This window comes from Trachurus japonicus, chromosome 7 (assembly GCF_045865225.1).
Source record: "Trachurus japonicus isolate A0001 chromosome 7, Traja_1.0".
Taxonomy (NCBI): domain Eukaryota; kingdom Metazoa; phylum Chordata; class Actinopteri; order Carangiformes; family Carangidae; genus Trachurus; species Trachurus japonicus.
This window is the reverse complement of record NC_140913.1, coordinates 11024020-11038982: the sequence shown is the minus strand read 5'-3', so window position 1 is coordinate 11038982 and position 14963 is coordinate 11024020. Positions and strand designations below refer to the sequence as shown.

Below are 14963 nucleotides of genomic sequence, written 5' to 3'. Positions count from 1 at the left end.
TAACTCTGACCCTCAGAAGGACAAACAATCAGGTGGCAGCTTGTCCATCGTGCAACAATAAAGACATTTTTTTATTGGAAAACAGATAGAAAAAGACGTTTAATGGATCCAGACTTATACTAGTTGAGCTTTTATACTATTTTTCTCCTCTGAGGGAGAATAACTCCCAGTTCCTTCTTTTGTGTTAAACTGAAATACATAATTCACTGATGCCCTTTGCTACGTTTTGTTTTGTTCCTCTTTCTTATGCCTTCCTGCAGCGATGTTGATGTAAATAAGGCTGCAAGTAATGATTATTTCACAGGCCCCAGTGTGATGTCTTTTTGAAAGTCTTGTTCTTACTGACAATTGATCCAAAACCCAAACAGACAGTGTTTCCTGCAGAAGGTAACAGGCTTTTATTATTTAATATTCCCTCTCTATGTTTTTGGATAGATTTGAGTAAGAAGTTGTGATTTGATTTGTTTTCATTTGCTCCAGTAGAGTTAAAGCATAACAGGGTTGCTGTGTTTTTCCGATTGTGAAACATTTTCATGCGTACCAGATGCAGCAACAGCCGGACAGATCAGAGTCAATGAATCCAATATGCTAGATGAGTAATCCAGAACAACAGAGTGTTGAAAATTGCTTAATTATATTGTTGATTTTTGAGCTTTGAGTGGTAAAAATGTAGGTTATACTTAACTTCCATTATTACAAGTTTATACATCCTTGTTTTTCCCCGCCGTTATTTGTCCATGTCCAGCATGCCACCAGCCATGACTGACTCACAGTTTTAATTCGTGGAAACATGGTGCTGGCATTACTATCACATATAAAAACATAAAATCCTCACATTCAAGTCACTAACAACCATGTTTCTTGAAAATGAAACAGTTGTTCCTGTGAATCAACTGACTGACTTGTCCCTTGATGTAAAACTGCTGTACTTTGCCTCGGTACCGTGCTCTGTGCTTCGCCTCGGTGCATTCACGGCTCAGACCACTGATCTGCCTTCACGTGGTCAGCAATCACTGCCAAGCTTGATGCAGCTCTGTCCTGAGACCCTGGCTTTAGACTGAAGAAAAAACCAATACGCATGTATTTTTAAACCCCACTTTGCCTTTTAGATGTTTATACCTTTTGATTAGTTGGTAAACTGAATGCACTGGCTTTAAAACAACAGATGAAAAAAACATGTTCAAGTAAGTGCAGCGTGTAAAATAGCTTCTACGTTCAGCAAGAGCTGTAAAACCTCAGTGGTATCATCAGTGGTTTGCGCCGCAGCAGAGCAAATACACCGGTGAATATATATATAAAGATCCAACCCGCCTGGTTCACTGGCTTTAATCAACAGGGTCATGAATGCAGGTAACAGTACAGAGGGGTTCAATTTCAGCTCATGCCCTCGACATTTTCCTCACTGTACTTCATCCAGAAAAAAAAGTCTGTTTAAAATGGAAAGGATATAAATGTAAATGTTTATACTTTGCCTGTGGTTTGTGCAGTTGGGCTACATTTATTTATGCTTTGTGTACATACAGTTTATGTATAGGCTGATATTTGTGTGTGTGTGTGTGTGTGTGTGTGTGCATGAGTAGTGAATAAGATTGAGTAGCTGCAGGGCTCTCACGCATACATGCATGCAGACAAACACACAGACCCACACAGAGTGAGGCCAGCAGGCATGGATGTGAGCTCAATGCTAAAGAAGTGCTGTGTATAAATTTGCTTAAGTGTTTGGCCAAGGTCTGTGGCTGTGTGTGCAATCGATGTGCCAGCAGCAATAAATCAGCTCAGGACAGACCTGAACGCCTTTACAGCTTCATCCGATGTGGCAGGTGGGCTTCAGGAGGGCCCTGACGCACGCACACACACACATAAACACTCAGAGAAATGAAGGCCCAGATAATCCAAGGTTTTCTTAGATCAGATACTATGCTGATGAGTTTGAGGAAAATTAATGATATGATTTATCAAGTGATAACATTGTGCTATATTTTTTACAGATTTGAGATGGCTTCTGATGATATATCGCAGAGGAACTCAGACAGACCAGATTATAATTTATATCACTTTCAAAAGTTTTGCCATGGAGTTATTTAGTTTTGATATACACTGCACCATGCATGAATGTATGAATGCATGAATATAATTGAATAATATTACCTCACAGAATGTAAATAAAGGAATATACACAAATTCCCATTTGAAATGTTTGAGAGGGAAATACTAATGAGAATGGTAACATGTAAATATGTCAAAATTAGTCAGAGCACACAGCAGTAACATTCATTCTCTACATGTTTGGTTTGCACATGTTTTTTAGCGCATCAGGATATTCTGTCTCACTTTCCTCTTGCATTTGTGTCCACGTTCACTTTCCTAACCATTGTTCTTCATCCATAAACTCAACCCATTTTTCTGTTTGATCTAATTCAGGCATTAAAGTAAGACTTTTAAATCAATAACTTGTTTTTCACTTCAAAGACATCTTCTTCTTTCTCCTCTCATCTCTTTGTCCAATTTTAGTCACACAGCTCCCGACATCATCAGCACTCAGCTCCAGCGGCTACTAAAGCTGCACAGCCACAGAGTTCACATGTGCTGCTTGGTTTTCACTTATTTATAGAATTTATAAAATACATCAGTCGGGGGTTTGATGAGATGCTGCAAAAATAGCAATTTCTTACCATTGGATTGATTATAGTGAGTAGCTAGATGTTCAGTTTCTTCCACTGTTGTGCAGTCAGGATGATTTCCTCCTCTTGTGTACTGTATGTGGATGCTTGTGTTGGGTGGCGGTGCATGAGTGTGTGTGTGTGGGCAGGTCCAATTTATGTCAGTTATGTCTGTGAATGAGTGTGTTGAAATGCACTGAAGTCAGTAGGATCTAAGGGAGTGTGTGAAAACGCCTTTGACCCACTGTACATGATGTCCACATTATGTGTGTGTGTGTGTGCGTGTGTTGCTAACTGCCAAGATGCTAACAGTGGCTGTATTGTCCTAATGGGACAGGCAACAGCATCGTCATCTGGGCCACTGTAATGATGGCTGGGCTCAAGATGAAAGACACTATTGACAAGAAATTAAGTCCCTGTGAGAGAAAGTGAGAGAGAGAGAGAGTGAGCGAGAAAGAGAAGAATGCAGTGAAAGAGAGGAATGAAAAACAGCAGCAGAAATGAGAGATGAGAATACTTTGTGACCAAACTGTGTGTGTACTACTTTCTGACCCAGCTCCATTATGAAACAAGCCTTCTCCTTGTGCTCTGTGTTTATATATATCCAAACTCCAACCAGTGGACTGGAGTTTAGACAGGAGTGTGTGGCTGCTTCACAACGGTTTCAGACAACAACCAACAAAACCACTCATATGTGTCGGTGTCACATCACAGACTGATGGGAGAAATAGAACTTGGTTGCTGGGATGGTTCTGTCTGTTGTGGCCTGACAGCTAGTTGAAGCTAGTAAAGAACAGTAAGTAGGAGAGGTCTGACTCTACATCCAGCTGTGGACGTTGCAAAGTTTGGACACAGATATTTGTGAGGGCTCATAGTAACTCAGTGATGGTGGTCATCAACAGCATTGTTGCTATGGCCGAATCTGTGGAACAGTTCTACTGTACAACTTTCAAGACTTTACTTGTCCCCCATTGGATTCTGGGACAGTCCCCAGCCTCTTACAGCCACGACCCGGATAAGTGGATCTACAGTAGAAAATGGGTTGATGGATGGAATGGACCAGAAAATGGATAGATTGTTTGTCTCCTCTTCTTTATTTATGCTGCTGTGGCCCGAGGCGTCATGTGTAGTGGTCATGCTCGTGAACTCGAAATCTGCAGAAGGCCTTGAGGGAATTTTCTGCACATTTGGAATTGGCACAAATATCTACTTGGACTAGAGGATGAATTCAGCTAAACTCAATAGATTTTGATGGTCAAAAGTCAAGGTCGCTATGACCATAGGATGTTATTAATGTATTTTGGGGGATTTACTCCTTAATCTGTATACTAATTACAACAACATACACTTCAATACCTTCTAAATTCCCTTCACCACACATCTGTGTTTGCACTCAGATGGATGGTGGTGTCGTGCATATTTGAGGCTGTAATTCTATAATTTTTCTATTTCTACTGTTTCATATTGAACTAGTATGCAGCCAAACTGCTTTCACTTATCTCCCTCTCACTGTCTCCTGTTTTATTGGGTTGAACCGCTTCTCTCTCTCTCTCTTTAGAAGAGGGTCCCTGTATTTCTCTGCTCTGTTGGCCTGTAGTAAATATACTACAGAATTCTCCCTGCAGCGCTGCTTGCAATTTATGGATGTTTACCTGCTATCTCAGTGCTGGCTCACCCTCTACGTGTTCTCAGGTTGTGTTGCGTGCTGGTTTCCTTTTTCTCATGTGTTTCGTATCCACGTGTTGTTTGGAAAAAACTGTACATCTACACCTTCTTGTGCTTTCATGCACTTGAGTGCATTTTTGTGCGCGCTCAAGGTGCATATGTATTTCTGTGTGTATGCGCACTTTGTCTGCTGTATCCTTTAATACCTCCAGACGATCAATACGCAGAGGAGCAATGTTTGGCCCTGTCTTCTTTTAAAAGATGTACTCCACAGAGTAGTGTGAGCCAAGAGTCGAGAAGTCAATAAAACAAAGCCGATAGTGCCCTCATTTGTTTTTTGGACTTCAGCATCTGGGCCTCTGAGTCTGAGTTGTGGGCGAATATTAAGTGTCCTGTCATTTCGATACAAACAAATGAATCCTTTTTTGTCAGATGTTGAAGTGCGAAACACAATTGCATGAATATATTGACATCTGTGTTTGCTAAGATTTTTCTGTTTCTCTTTCTCAGGGCTGGCAGCAGACGAGACTGAGATTCAGGGGATGAGGTTATAAAAACAACAGTGGAGAAAGGAGGAGAAAAAAAGGAAGAGGAAGTCGATTGCTTGGAAACTCTTGTCTAACATCGTACCCTGCAGCCCAATAAGGCGCCGACTGACCCTGCAGAGGATTACACGGTCAAAGATACTCACCAACACCCACACGTTCACACCTCCCCTCCCTTCACTGCCATGTCCTCCCACCTCAACCCACCCCTCCTCATCCTCCCCGCCTTCTTTCTCCTCCTCTCCCTCGCCATACCCACCACCTCCACTCCCTCACCCTCTCCCTCGCCCTCCCCCTCCCCGCTTCTCTCCTTCTCCCCACCTGAGGGAGGCCTCACGCACCTGGTGGTCCACAACAAAACCGGCGAGGTCTACCTGGGCGCCGTCAACTGGATCTACAAGCTGTCCAGCAACCTCACCAAGCTGCGGAGCCATGTTACGGGCCCTGTGACAGACAACCCTCGCTGCTATCCTCCGCCCGGCGTCCAGTCCTGCCCCCACGAGCTGGTGCTGACCTCCAACGTCAATAAACTCCTGCTACTTGACGCCGCCCATAACCGCTTGATTGCCTGTGGGAGTACTTCCCAGGGAATATGCCAATTCCTACGCCTGGATGATTTGTTCAAGCTCGGCGAGCCCCACCATCGTAAAGAACATTATCTATCCAGTGTTGCCGAAGCAGGCACCATGTCGGGTGTCGTCATCTCCCCGGATATTTTCGGCGAGGGCGGGAAACTTTTTGTCGGCACCCCCATCGATGGGAAGTCCGAGTACTTCCCGACGCTGTCCAGCCGCAAGTTGATGTCTAACGAGGAGAACGCAGATATGTTCAGCTTCGTCTACCAGGACGAGTTTGTTTCCTCGCAGCTCAAGATTCCCTCAGACACGCTCTCCAAGTTCCCGGCCTTCGACATCTACTACATCTACGGCTTCAACAGCGAGCAGTTTGTCTACTATCTCACCTTACAGCTCGACACCCAGCTCACCTCGCCGGACGCGAGCAGCGAACAGTTCTTCACCTCGAAAATCGTCCGCCTGTGTGTCGACGATCCCAAGTTCTACTCCTACGTCGAGTTCCCCATCGGCTGCACCAAGGATGGAGTGGAATACCGCTTGGTTCAGGATGCTTATTTAGCCCGGCCTGGGACCCGTTTGGCACGTTCACTTGGTATTCAAGAGCATGAGGAGGTTCTGTTTACTGTATTCGCCCAGGGTCAGAAGAACAGAGCCAAGCCGCCCAAGGAGTCGGCTTTGTGTCTGTTCACAATGAAGCGGATAAAGGAGAAGATTAAAGAGAGGATTCAGTCGTGCTACAGAGGAGAGGGGAAACTCTCCCTGCCCTGGCTGCTCAACAAGGAGCTGGCCTGCATCAACTCGGTGAGTGTTTTGAGACAGTGTTTTTGATTCTGATTTTCTGATCATCCTTCGCTCCACTGATTCTTCATGAGAAATGTTTTCATTGGCACTCAGGTGTGCGTGAGATTGTTTACGATTCTGAACGAGCCATTTCCCCTCACTTTTAAGTTTTGGGAGCAGTTTCTAGTTCCTGAAATAATAAGTGTGAATTTTAGTTTGTGTGGCTTCTGCTTGCTCAGCCTGTCTTTACCTTGCACCTTGCCAGAAGCATTTTAGTGGTCATGGGAGCAGGGCGTGTTAAATCCAAGCATGAGAGGAAAGTATTGAGTTTGTGTGTGTAGGTGAAAACGCAGACAGCCGTTTGGTTCTCAGTGACCAGCTTGGCAAGTTATTAGAAGTGGTGAGAACATGATCAAAACCAAACCAAAGAAAAAGAAACAAACCTTAAATGCAACATTTGGGGTAAAGTCCAACATTAGCCCAATGTTTAACTGAAATTTCCAGTAACCGGATACATTACACCCCCATACTCTCGCTGCCACCCTACACCCAGAGCCAAAATCTCCACCCTGGCAGGATGGCAAATCATCAAAAACTGCTTGTGCATCCACATCCACACTTTCCCTGGTTGGCCTTTAAGTGGAAAATATGAATCTCAATAAATTCTTCAATGCAACAGCGCAATATTTTCCTCTGGTTTGGGCCAAAGCAGCCAAAGTGTAGGTGGGATTGCACATTTAGTGCCACATGGAATAAATGCTGTCTCAGTGGCTTTTCAATCCAGCATTATAGCACCATGGGAGAATGTGGGCAGCAAATGCAGCACATTTACTGTGATCTTCTTAAGAGAAGAGAGGAGCTATATCTGTTCTGAATGAGAAGATGCATGACTACATAGTATATCATCATATGGTTTATTTCCGGCACCTATACCTGCAGCACAGTAGCCCTTGTTTTCTCAGTTAATCCTTCATCCTACAACTTTCACAATTCTTTTATAATGTTGTCAGCTCTGTCACGTCCATTGGTAGTCAGTACTGATCTGTACGTACCATGTGAAGTGAATTCATGTTAACCTACCAGATGGGATGCGAGAAGACTTGCATGAATTTACCTCTGATTGTGATGTACTGCAGGGAGAAATATGTTCTGACACTGGGAGGAGGTAGAGGGGTGAAAAAAAAATCCTACCATGCATTAAATTTCATGTCACTGTTGAATGAGGCGGTATTCCTTTAGTCTGAGGACAGGACGGCTGACTGTTTAGGGATAGTTCTGTCCACAGGTCATGAAGGGCTCGTCCTGTCTTCATAGATGAGCTGGCCTAAGGGTGCCTCAGAGACATTAAGAATGTGTGTGTGTGTTTCACCTGCTCTCGTCACCCACATGTCACACACACACACACACATACACACTGCCATGTATCCTCATGAATAATTCACCTGGTCTCACCTTCTGTTATTCAGTCGGTGCTCCATAACAACCTGCCATAAATCTCTGGACTCCTCTCCACCTCTCTGTCTCCATATCTCTCTGCTATCCCATCTTCTCTTTTCTCTTCCGTGTCTTTCACTCCAGCCTCATTTGCATAAAGATTTCTTTCATTCTGCCAGCCCCATTGTCCCTCTGCTCCTTCTTTCATCTTCCCTCTTTCTTGCTCTGCTTCTCTCTGTTTCCCTCCCCTCAACTCCTCTCCTGACCTCCTCTTTGTCCTAGCTGTGGCCCAGGTGGTAGACCGGGTTTTCCACTAATCACAGGGTTGATGGTTCCATCCCTGGTTTCCCTTTTGCATGCACCAAAGCATCTGTGGGCAAGACACTGAATGTCAAAGTGCTGCAGGTGTGGCTCTCACTGTGAGCGACTTGTAAAGTGGTTGATAAGGTTAGAAAAGTGCTTTAGAAAAGCAGCACACCTAACCGCCCATATTTTTACACTCTGACTTGTTTTTCTGCTCTTCAGCTTCTTCTGCCTCTCTCTCTAGCTCTCTCTCTCACTCTCTCCAGCCTTTGCTCTGCCCTCTCTTTGACTTTCCACTGAGTGATGAGGTATAGAGTGACTTACTGTGTAAAGCCAGCGCCCGGATGTGATTTGAAAATACAATGTGGAGGGAACAGGCAATCCAGTGAAAAAGGGGAAGAGAGTGACAGGGAATGAAAGAAAAGTGGGAGCTGTGGCTTTTATAGGAGAAGGGTGGGGATTGTGGGTTGGACAGATGACAACGGGAGTTGAAGGAGGAAAGTAGTAAGAAAGGAAGGTGTGAGGAAGAATAGGAAGGGAAAACAGATTTATGAGGATAAAACAGGAAGTTGGGCTAAAGGAGAAGACGGGAAAGAGACAAGGAAGGGAAGGTGGAGGAGATGGGATATGAGGAAAGACTAAAGTGGGAGAAAGAGAGAGGAATGTGATCTGCTGTGGTATGTGTTGCTGTGCACACATTCATGGTTCCCGGAGGATGAAACCTTCAACATCGTAACACTTCTTCCATAGGTTAGAACAAAATGTTGTACAGATGTTCATGGCTCCCAGAGAGTGTGTCAAAATGACTGCGATGATCCCTCCACTTTTCTGTTGCATCTCTTTGAAGTCGCGTTTGATTTTCAGTGAAATGTCCCAACAAATATTGGATTGATGTGCCTTACATTCACATCCCTCTCAGGATTAATTATACTCACTTTAGTAATCCTCTGACTCCCCAGTCACAATTTAGATGTGTTCACTACTACACCACAGCTAGCTAAATCTAAGATTATACCTGCAGATCCTCACCATGCTAGCATTGTGAGCAGGTAAGAAGGCTAACTGTAGCATTTAGGTCAAAGCACTGCTGTACTCATAATACTTTTATTCTATCAACAAGACAAAGAACTGCTCCTCTGAAAGCCACAGTGTAATTTGGACCTTGGTTTAATCATGGTGGGAAATGGACCGGCCTTTGTTGGTTTGTCCATTTGCTCATTATCTGTGATGTGTCAGACACTGCAAGTCTTGTACTGACAAAGCTTGGGGGAGTTAGAATGAGCTAGCAGGTTCAGTTTTTGTGTTTTAACGGGCCACATGGTCGCTGCAGAGATCAAACCTGTGGCTGTTCTTTTAAAGGATAATCACTCTAATCATTTCTCTCCCATGCTGCCTTTTCTCTCATTCATTTTGCACAATAATATTTTGTGAAGATTTTCTTGCCATTATTGGAAAAAGTAGCAGTTTTCTTGCTAAATGGAAGAGAGTCACTGTCTGTCCAGCAGGAAAACCACAGTATGTCTTTAAATTACAGAAGCACATTTCACATATTATTGCGGCGCTGTAGTTGCTAATTTAATTTTCCCTTTAAATGTGTCAAGGCTCATGCAAAACAATAACAACATTACCTCTCTGTCACAAGCACAGTGGTGCTGTGCTAGCACCATGTGGCCTTGTAGTCTGAAGTGTACTGTATACGCATGTGATTATGCTAATGAGCATACAGTTACATGATTGTCCTTTATGGCCATCTGTCGTTCTGCCTGCAATCGATCAAGGTCGTGTCAGCAGCACTCGCTCTGGGACGTCTCGGTGATGAATTTATCATCTCCTCCTACAGACATGTTCAGTGTTTCCTGACGAGAGCAGTGACAGCTCGTTGCCTCTGCACGAGAGTCATGTGGAAACTTTCATAGCGGCTCATTTCAAGAGACAAGGTCGGGTCAGCCAGTCAACACTCAGACACTCCTCTCTACCTGGAAGCTATCAAACTTCATCATGGTGTACAGCACTTGAGGAAATAATTTGATATAAGCTGCACGATGAAGCCCTATAGAACATTTCTAGTATTTTAATACAGAACCTAGACCTACAGTAGAACAATGATATGAGATCTTGCCTCATTGCTAATTATTTTAGATTTTTTTTTCCTTCATTACATCCAAAGTAGCAGCTTTAACAGAAACCACTGCAGCATGACTGTCCGTGGTGCTGATTTGCCAGAATGTAAAGACATACAGGGAAGAAACTGGGGCTCAGCTGTGGCCCACAGCCTAGAAATAAAGAGAGTGAAAACCCACCAACAGCTTGGGGTTAATCCAGGTGAATTTAGCTGGCTTTACAGCCAACTTCAAACTGAAATCCGGTTTCCATTTTCATTGCCAGCATGCACAATCCTACTCACTTCCTCTAATTAAGTAATTAAACATTGACAGCAGACAACTCTCTTCCTCCATCCTTAATACTGTCAGTTTGGAGTTGGTTGTTCTGGATTGATGTCCAGAGACTTCACCACACCTAACGCATTTAGATCAATCATTCAGACTTTATGTAAGGCATACTGTAGATATTGGATTTGGATATATTAACACTAGAGTGTCAAATGGATCATTTTTGGTCAGGCTTTTTAGCATATAGTGGCAGTGACATTAAAACTTCTAATTCTGTGAAAGGTGTGCTGTATTCTTTGACACATGATGTATGTTGAATCCTGCAGAGTTTCTTTTTGTTTTTCTTTTAAAGACTCTTTAAACATGGAAAAAAAAAACAACACTTTATGATTCATCAGCAAAGTGTTCCATGCCACAATTGGTTATTATGCGGTTGTGTTTTTACTCTGAAAAGTAGACACTGAAAATAATTATGCAATTTTTTTTCTCATTATCTCTTTTCTAAAAATCCTTTGTAGATCTCCTGCTCAGAATGCATCACAATACCACGGTAGATTTATGTGTTTGTGAGGATGCTCCAAGTAGGTTTCACTTGGGGTGAACATTTTCTCTCCCACACATCCTCACCGCGTTGGGTGTGGCTCACACCACAGGTCTCTCTCTGTGCATCTTTATGTCCACTCATTATCAGGAAGAGGCCAGTGTTGGTCTGGTGGGAGTTAAGACTGAGCGGTGAGTGACCTTCGCTGGCTGTGGGCTGCCATCCAGCTCTACAGCTCTGTAAGCAGGCTGACCCAGCAACGCTACAGCCTCAGCATGACTAATGAGACTGATTCAGGCAGAGAGAGAGAGATACTATCCTCTGTGTGTATATGTGTGTGTTTAGGACTCACTTTATCTCCTCTTTTTTTTGCATCTCTTTCCCCTCTGTATACTTCTGTGTGTGTTCATTTGTGTGTGTGTGTGTGCGCCCACCTCTTATCCTGGCCTCCAAAGAAGAGGGACAAAACAATGGAGAAAACAAACAGAGAAAAATGGGCTGATAATAAGAACAGAGAGAAAGAGAGGGAGAGAGAGTGCATGAATGTGCATGTGAGTCCGCAAAAACACTAGGTGGACGTCGGAGGGAAAATTGCTTCCAATAACAGAGTGCAAGAAGACTTGTCTATTGTTATTGCCCCCTCTCTCTCTATCTCTCTCTGTCTACCCCTACCTCTCTCTATCCTTTCTCCCCTCCTCTCGATCACTCTGTCTCTGTTTTCTCTGAGCATAATAGTGTTTATTAATATTTATCAGTGTTGATCACTGCTGGCCAGGATTATAGTCTATTTCTGTGGCATTTTGCATTCTTCCTTCCAGGCAGTTAGTGACTGGAGGGTGTGTGTGTGTGTGTGTGTGTTTGCTTCATTCTCACTCTATCTCCCTATTGTATCTTCAGTCTCATTACCATTAGCCTGTGCCTCAGTGGACAGATCACCCGCGTTGCATCCTGCTCTGGACCTGCTTGGTTTGGAATATCACAGCTCTAATGGCTGTGCTTGCATCATACTCACTAATATGGCCTTAATATTTGATGTAGAAAAGTTGATGCATGTTAAAACCATATGTGTTATGCAGTGACCAACAGTAGGTTGTTAGAAAAATGTATAATGGGTAGTGACAGGGATATTAATCTCACTGACTGAGGATACGCACAGTCTTTTACAATTGTGATTGTTGTATAGATTGGCATAGTGGGAGAACCAATTTCAGGCAGTTAGGACCTAATTCCCATTCATTTTCAGCAAAGACAGTGTTGTGTGACTTAAAGTTGGAGCACTTCCAGTTGCCTTGGGTGAGCATGGAAGTGTCCTAATTGAATTATTGGTGCAAAAGATGAGCAATTATGTTAATAAATTGCTGGATCTTTGTTTAAAAAATGGTTAAAAAACTCATCAAAGGTGCATAAAATTATGTAAAAGAGAAATACTGTGACTCCCAAGAAGCATTTCAGTGGAGAAGACTCACTTAATATTCTGGTTTGTGCACCATTATCAGTGAACTAAAGCCAAGGACTACACTAAATAGAAATTTGATGACACAATGTTGCTGTGATTTTCAGAATCTTAATGAATTAGTTAACAAACGAGCTGGAAATTGTTCTGGACTTACCACATATGGGTATGACAGTGGCTGAGCATGACACAGAGGTCCAGTAGTTAGCACTTTCTGTCTTAGTAAACAGTTAGCCAATCATTGTGCCAACACATCGACATTCTCATAGGATGTCATATTTTAGGCCACATCATAAATGCCCAAAAGTAGCTCTGTTTTGGTCTCCACCAGCTCCTGAAGGAAATGTCTGGCTCGGTGTTTACTGTCTTCACCAGCTAGTTTCTATCATATTTGCCTGCTGTCTGCTGTGGCTGTTAAACAAGAACACTGACAACAGTGAGAATTTATTTAATTGAGCTGAAATGAACTATTAGAAGAGCAGCTACCGCACATTTCTGTCTAATCCATTTACAAATGAATGCTGATGCTTCACGGAGTTAATATGGATACTGACTGTTTGCGAGCCTCTCCAGAAGAAGGTCTTCCTTTTCAATATTCACAATGTGTAATATAATTGGAGCTCAAGAAATTCAGCCTGTGGACTAGGCGCCAAGATGTGTCATATTTTGGCTCGGTATTGAGTTTTTTTTTTCTAGAGGAGCAGGTGAAATCTCACGCTACAGAGGTAGAATTCCTCCTTTGTTTTAAAGAATTCAAGTTTCTCTGACTCTGTGGGAGATTAAGAGACTTGTAAAGATGAATTTTCGTGGCGGTGCACGGGTGCGGTGATAAATACATGCAGTGCCGAGGCGAATTGCTGTCAAACGCTGTGTAGAATACAGCCCATTGGGAGAAATACTTTTTGATGAGGTGCAGTTTTCTCTCCTGCCTCTTGAGACATTTTGATGCATGACACTGCAAAATGTTACATACCTCCGGGCATTTTAATGTCTTAGCTGCAACTTCCACATATGTTTTTGTCTTGTGATATTTTCCGCCTCAGGCTGAATCACATGGTGCTTATCATGCTGTGAAATCTCCCTAATTTATAATGAATTCTCAATGGGGGATTTTCTCCGACTCAACTACAGTATGAATGGAGCCCATGAGCTGAATTTATTGCACAGTGGTACCCATTGTTAACTCTAGCACAAAACGGATAAAATAGATTAACGGCAGCTATAGTGTGTCAGCTTGTTATGAATTTGGAGTAATTTCAAGCTGGTGGCTGCTTGGCCTCTAAGATGTGTGAGTAGGACCTGAAGTGACCTTTTTCCTCAGAAGCTCCACAGTAGTCTGAGAGAGATTCCTAAGTTGACAGTGAGCAGAAAAATCAACAGAGGTGCAATCGTTTAAGAGGCTCAGTATTAGAGTGTCACATTTTGGAATGAACAGTTATATCTCACACAGGCTTCGCCCTCTACTGGACTCTATGGGTATATCTCTCCTCCAATCGCGTACGCGCGATGGCCCACTGAAATTTGCATGTACGTAGCCGGCCAGTATGGCGTGCCTACCTTTCCCGCCCTTAGCGGGCTATATAAGCAGATGCACCGCCAGCTGCCCTCATTCCTTTTTACTTCAGCGTCGGCGAGTGCCCACTGTCACACTAGCTCCTAGGATGGAGTCGCCGCTTCAGGAACAACGCCTCTGCCGGCATCATCGCCCCGGCAGACTTACATCTTCTTTGCTTCGAGCGTCTCGGGAGGAAGCGCGCCACCGCCGGGCTGGAGCAGCGACGGCAGGAGGAGGACGCCGCTCCAGCGTACACCACCTCCACGCCGCCTGATGAAGCTTCGCCGCCCAGACCCGCCTCAGCCTCTGCTGCAGACTCGCCGCCGCTACGAGACGAGGAGGATGAACTCTCCCTCTCCGACGGCTCGACGGTGTTTGGCGCCGCTTCTATCAAGCTCAACTTCCCGTAAGTCATGACGACTGCAGCGGAGTGTGTCGGGCTTCCCCTGCCCCCCCCCCCCACTGCCCCCGAAGCCGGTGAGCCTCCGCGTGTGCAGGGCGAGACGGAGACTGTGTTCCCCGGTGTGCCCCCGCTCGAAGACGCTCTGGCTGTGCTCATTATCCCACACTCAGCCGGCTGGTCAGGACACAGGAAGCCACTACCACCGCTGCTGCAGGATAAGGACACGCTGGAATATTTTGACAAGATATTCCAGCTGGGCGCGCAACTAGCAGCAGCAGCAGCAGCAACAACCTCGGTGTGCTGGGCGTAGCAGCGGCGGCTTCATTCCCGCGCGACGCCCCCCCTTCCCCTGACACTATGGAGTATCTCGGCCGGACCATCGGTCAGATGAACAGGACAGGGAGTTGCTACTGCTGCCGGACGAGTGATGTCACTGTCGGGCGTCGGCTCTCGCCACGTCTGGCTAGGTCTCACCGCCCTCCCCAGAAGGGACCGAGAGGATCTTCTGGCTGCACCGGTCTCTTTGGCTCCTCACTACGGTGACGCAGCGGCTAAAGAGGCTGGAGGAGGAAAAGGCGCAGCTGAGCCGTCATCTACCGCTCGCTGTCGCCGCCAAGCAGAAGGGAGAGGTCAAGCTGCCCCGCCGCTACGCTATGGCG

The 14963-nt window shown here is 44.7% G+C and overlaps 1 protein-coding gene across 2 annotated transcripts in view; it reads left to right on the top strand.

The window, feature by feature from the left end:
* The window catches only part of LOC146984216 (plexin-A1-like), a 269653-nt gene that overhangs the window by 32661 nt on the left and 222029 nt on the right, over positions 1–14963 (top strand). For both annotated transcript variants that reach the window (XM_085781169.1, XM_085781168.1), the window contains exon 2: positions 4836–6246. In XM_085781169.1, the coding sequence (XP_085637295.1) occupies positions 5056–6246 (1191 nt within the window). In that variant the 5' untranslated portion in view covers positions 4836–5055. The remainder of the gene's footprint in view (positions 1–4835; positions 6247–14963) is intronic.